General features: G+C 42.0%; 1 protein-coding gene across 1 annotated transcript; it reads left to right on the top strand.

Moving 5' to 3' along the window:
* Positions 1–903: 903 nt before the first annotated feature.
* On the top strand, positions 904–5,288 carry LOC134003184 (nucleoside diphosphate kinase A2-like). Its single transcript, XM_062442310.1, has 5 exons — positions 904–966; positions 3,037–3,169; positions 4,401–4,502; positions 4,659–4,771; positions 4,882–5,288. The coding sequence occupies exons 2-5, from the start codon at positions 3,041–3,043 to the stop codon at positions 4,994–4,996; spliced, it is 459 nt and encodes a 152-aa protein (XP_062298294.1). The 5' UTR covers positions 904–966; positions 3,037–3,040; the 3' UTR covers positions 4,997–5,288.
* Positions 5,289–5,649: the final 361 nt, after the last annotated feature.

Genomic DNA, 5,649 nt, shown 5'->3' with positions numbered 1-5,649 from the left:
TGGTAGTTTTATTAGTAGCAGTTATATTACTAGTAGTAGTTATATTAGTAGTAGTAGTAGTTATATTAGTAGTAGAAGTAGTAGTAGTAGTAGTAGTAGTAATATTAGTAGTAGAAGTAGTAGTAGTAGTAGTAGTAATATTAGTAGTAGAAGTAGTAGTTATATTAGTAGTATTAGTAGTTATATGTAGTAGTAGTAGTAGTAGTTATATTAGTAGTAGTAGTAGTAGTAGTAGTTATATTAGTAGTAGAAGTAGTAGTAGTAGTAGTAGTAATATTAGTAGTAGAAGTAGTAGTTATATTAGTAGTATTAGTAGTTATATGTAGTAGTAGTAGTAGTAGTTATATTAGTAGTAGAAGTAGTAGTTATATTAGTAGTATTAGTAGTTATATGTAGTAGTAGAAGTAGTAGTTATATTAGTAGTAGAAGTAGTAGTTATATTAGTAGTAGTTGTTGTAGTTATATTAGTAGTAGTAGTTGTAGTAGTAGTAGTAGTTATATTAGTAGTAGTTGTTGTAGTTATATTAGTAGTAGTAGTAGTAGTAGTTATATTAGTAGTAGTTGCAGTTATATTAGTAGTAGAAGTAGTAGTAGTATTAGTAGTATTAGTAGTTATATTTAGTAGTAGTTGTTGTAGTTATATTAGTAGTAGTAGTAGTAGTAGTTATATTAGTAGTAGTAGTAGTAGTAGTAATAGTAGTAGTAGTATTTATATTAGTAGTAGTAGCAGCAGTAGTTCTGCACTCTTCCACAGTATCTCTGGAGGTCGGCCAGTACTAAAGTATTGAAGCAGCTTCCAACTCCATGGTGGCTTCGCGAGATTTCCTCTGCATTACTTTTGGCCCCAGTGACTAACCGTCGCCTCAGTCCCCGCCTCCACCTATAAAAGCAGGCTGCGCAGTCTCAGAAGGTCTTCTCCCACATCTACCGGAGCCGCTATACTCAGTCACCCAACCGTCAACTAATGTGAGCAATATTTGTCTTCTTGTGTTACTTGTAAAAACTGTATTTATATGACTAGAAGTTGTATTTGCTGCTATTGTTGTTAATATGACGGAGCCTGAAGCTAGTTTTCATTAGCTCTTTATAGTTAAGTCGGCTTTTTTCCGACCGGTGCGTCGTTAACTTGTGTATAAAAGAATAATTACACCAGAGCGCTAATCCTGTGTTTATGGCTGGGTGAGGAGGCGACACGGAGGCGTTTGCCGAGCAGCTATTCAGATCTTTGGAGGTTTTTTTTTTTCTTTTTCTTTTTCTTTACCCTGCAGCAGCGAGAACAAAAGACCATGTGGCATGTGAAGGCCCGGGCCTGTCTGTGTGACTGCTCCCCGGGGCTCCGTGCTACCGATCCTGGAGGTAGGTGACAGCCGTGGTTGCTGTCACCTGCAGCCGGCAGCATTAAGGGTCAAAGTGCTGAAGTTCATTACCGTTTTAAAGCTCGGGGACACGTGGCGAGCTGATAAAGCAGCCGGCTGAATAGCACCGGCAGGTCTTGACTTATGATCCGTTCTGTCAACTCTTCCGCGTCTCCATATATTCACGCCCTCTCCAGCTTCCGTGCTCGTGTTTTTTAATCTTTCATATCTTAATCAGTGCAGACTGTCCGTCGCCTTCTAGCTGGTTCTCACACTGGCTTCATACTGCACTTAGCTGGAGCTCTGATGGAACACGTATGAGGAGCCGGTACTGTTAGAACATGCTGCCAACAAGCCACCACCCAGATGAGACGCTAGAAAAGAAAAGAAAAAAAATCTGTAAATATTTAAATGAGCGCTGTTCATGAGCTGCAGGATTTCTGTATTCCAGCCTGGGAAAGCCCTTTTCCTCTTTTCCCCCTCCATTGTATCCTGGTGGGAATGACTGCAGGTAAATGCTGCTTGGAAATGAGCCATATATAACTGAGCTCATTGCCCCAGAACATTGTAAATCCTGCCCAGTGTAAACTTGTGTGTTTGTACAGCTTGAACCAAAGTGTCAGTTTAGTCACCCACTCTGGTCATGAAAAGTTATTAACATGTATTTATATTAAGATAAGATGGATCTTTATTGGATCCCCCTTGGAGAAACTCATTGACACAGCAGTAGTTGGGTGAGGGAAGTAGCAGTAAGGGTGAAAGTGTACTAAAAATATAATCAATAATAGACACAAATAGGATGAAATACTATATACAGTAATTCTGCAATATGTAGAAGTTCCTGAGATTATTATGTACATGTTAATTAATAGAAATCCTGAGATTTCCATTCTAGGACAATCAGATTTATTTCTAGATTAGATAACATTTTTTTACTCATCTATAATTTCTGAACATGTTTCTACTTAAGCTTCCTAAACATAAGTACATAATTGAGTCCCTATTATAGGAAAAATGAAGTACTCTTAAAGTAAAGCTCCTGTAGATATTAAATTGCATATTGAGTTCTTACATTGATTTGAATGCTTGTCTAAAATAAATCTCCCGTTTCTTGCTGTGCACTGACTAAAGCAGAGCTGTAACTTACAATACAATAAAAAATTAAACCGGTTGAACAGAATAGTTGTCACTGTGTAGCTATACAACCAAATGTCTGCTGCACTCCCTGAGGAGCTCAAAGACCTGACTCGCTGTTTTAGCTCTAGACTTTAGCAATAAGGTGGAGTCATTAATTGGAAGTGGACTAAATGAAGTAAGTACTTGGTGCACATTCTGTTCAGTTTCTATGGAAACTGGTAGGAAATGATGAAATAAAAAATGTGAATGATTATGTGCAGAGTAGCGGTGTGAAGGATAAAGGTTTGTGGGCGGGGCTGCCAGGCTAAGTCTCAGCCTAGCGCAGTGCAGTTCTGTGATCAGTCAGAGCCTCACTCCACGGGGCCGGATCGTCTATGTGTTGCTCTGTGCTATGGGGTCGGGGCCATCGGCAGCCGGCCCCACCACCACCACAGATTGTGCACAATGCAAGCCAGAGCCGTGAGTCTGCATCTGCGTCTTCCTCCAGCAGGTCCTCACCTCCACCACTTCTATCCTCACCCTGTTTTTATTTGTTGTGTTTTAGAATCATGGCCGAAGTGAAGGAGCGCACATTCATCGCCATCAAGCCCGACGGCGTGCAGAGGGGCATCATCGGAGAGATCCTCAAGAGGTTCGAGGTGAAAGGCTTCAAGCTGGTTGCCTTGAAGATGCTCCATGTAAGTAAACACTTCATTCTTCCCTATCACACTCCTGTTTGGGTTTACCTTGAAGGCAGCAGTGCGGCGTGACCTGCTTTCATAACTCAGTGTATTTTTAGTATATATGCACATGACATCTTGGGAGTGTGCAGAGTGACTGTTAAGACCTCCGGTGAGCTGATTAGCTCCACCGTCTATTCCTGACTGCAGTGTGTGTGGTGGTGATTAGCAGCAAGAGTCAAGGTCTGCTGATTGGCTAACATGTGATCTGTGACAGAGGGGGGGCTGCTTAACTGGACCATCCAGTGTAGTCCACTAACTGTATATAGCTGTGTGATAATATGTAAGAAGTTCTTAAATACCAGTTGAGTGCAGAGTCTGAATGTAGAAAATGAGCCATTGTGGAGAACTGAGGTGAAGCAGATTAACCCCAACTGCTCAAATTAAATCCTGGCCTTAATTTCACTTCTGCTGCCTCACTGACCACAGAGTGAGTCAGCAGCACACTCTGCACTCATCACTATCTTATATCTGCTTATTGTATCAGTACACTATGAATGATGTGTTCTATCATCAGTTCTACTTTTTCAGCTTATGTGAAATAAGTCTTACGGTAGTTTTGATCATGTGACCGGTGTGTTGTCAGCTGAGACTGAACAGGATGAAGAGGGAGGGTCTTCCTCAGGCTGGTTCAGGCAGGAGGCAGAGCATCAGTGTCTTGACAGCTGTCATGAACATCATGTACATGTTCAAACATTCATGTCTCTCAGCACTGCAGGCTTAAACTGACAGGAGCTCAATTTGTAGGATAATAGTATAGTGTCAGAGCAGCAGCTCACTGCATTGTACTGCAGTGCAGAGGATTTAAAGTAGCTGCTGTATCTGGTATATAGATGTTGAGCAAAATGAGTGTTGTCCTATTAGAGCTGCAGTATGTGTTGAAATTGCAAAGTGTATAAAGAAAATGCTGCAGTATTCAGTCCTGTTAGTTTGGTAACAGTGCAATTTAAATATCCTTACATACTGTAGGTTGGTGCTGCAGAACACACCATTTAAAGTCTGATCCAACTGCTGCACTAGTCTGACAAGTATTAAACATCAAATGCTTTGTTTTGCATGAATAGTAGACATAAGCTTGTGTTTTTAGATTTATCATAATGAAGTTAGAATGTTTCTGCTACAGATTCTACTAGTTCTAGTAAAGTAGTGTCCACGTCTAAAGGTATTTATTACTGTCTCTCCTCTGTAGGCCTCTGATGACCTCCTGAGGCAGCACTACATCGACCTGAAGGACAGACCATTCTTCCCTACTCTCATCGACTACATGAGCTCTGGTCCCGTGGTCGCCATGGTAAGAGACCACAGACTGCCAGACACAGCTGTTGAACCTGAAATGAACCGAAACCTGCTCTGCTGTTGTGGAAAATGAACATCCACAACTTGTAGTGGGGAACATGTAGCGCTCACTGAACAGCTTGACTTCATCTCCCATAATTCTGTGTGTTAGGTGTGGGAAGGCAAGGGTGCAGTGAAGACAGGCAGAGTGATGCTAGGTGAGACCAACCCCGCTGAGTCCAAGCCCGGAACCATCAGAGGAGACTTCTGCATCGACGTCAGCAAGTGAGTGCTGTTTCCATAGTAACGCAGACATGTCCAATTGCTTCCAGATAAAACGCAGTGGCATTGTCTTTCTATTTCTTGTGCTGACTCATTGCGTTGTCTCCTCACAGGAACATCATCCACGGCAGTGACTCAGTGGAGAGTGCCAACAAGGAGATCGCTCTGTGGTTCAAACAGGACGAGCTGTGCAGCTACAGCAGCTGTGCCTACAGCTGGCTCTACTGAGCGGAGGTTGTTACAGTGCAGCAGTCCACACTCTCTGGTTGGAAACCAGTGAAACATTTTGCCTCAGATTTCCCATTCTCACCTGTAGCCTGTGTCTCCATTCCAACACGTCATCATACTGTACTTGGACCTGCTCTGTGTAGAGGTCCACGTCTCCTCCGGACTCATTCCAAAGCTCCATTCCCTTGTAGAAACATTCCATTCATTTCATGTTCAGCGATGACTTGAACCTGTCTGTGACTCAGTTTTGTTAAAGGTGATCTGCTTTCCAATAAAATGCTCACAATACCCACTTTCTCTCCTGTCATTGGTCAGATAACATGTGGCATTAATGTACATAAGTATCCTGCTGACCTCCTGAAGAGTGGAGCTAAAAATGATGCACTTATGATGGTTGCTATCCGCTCTCAGGCAGGATTATTTAGAGAGGGAAGCTTTAATCTGAGGTTAGCTCATTGGCTCTCAGACCTGCTGTGTGACAGCAGCAGGATAACAGATGAGCTGAGAGGTGATTTTGAAGTGAATCAGTAGTCAGGAGAAATACCAGACTGTTCATACAGTTTCCTCACTGAGCTGCAGTAGACAGATTCTCACTTCAGATCTCCACTTTGATTTGTGAATGAACTTGTAAAGCCTCAGTTTAAGAAATGTTA

Source organism: Scomber scombrus, chromosome 21, assembly GCF_963691925.1.
Source record: "Scomber scombrus chromosome 21, fScoSco1.1, whole genome shotgun sequence".
Lineage (NCBI taxonomy): Eukaryota > Metazoa > Chordata > Actinopteri > Scombriformes > Scombridae > Scomber > Scomber scombrus.
Note: the sequence above shows the minus strand (reverse complement) of the source record. Positions and strands in the feature narration are given on the sequence as shown.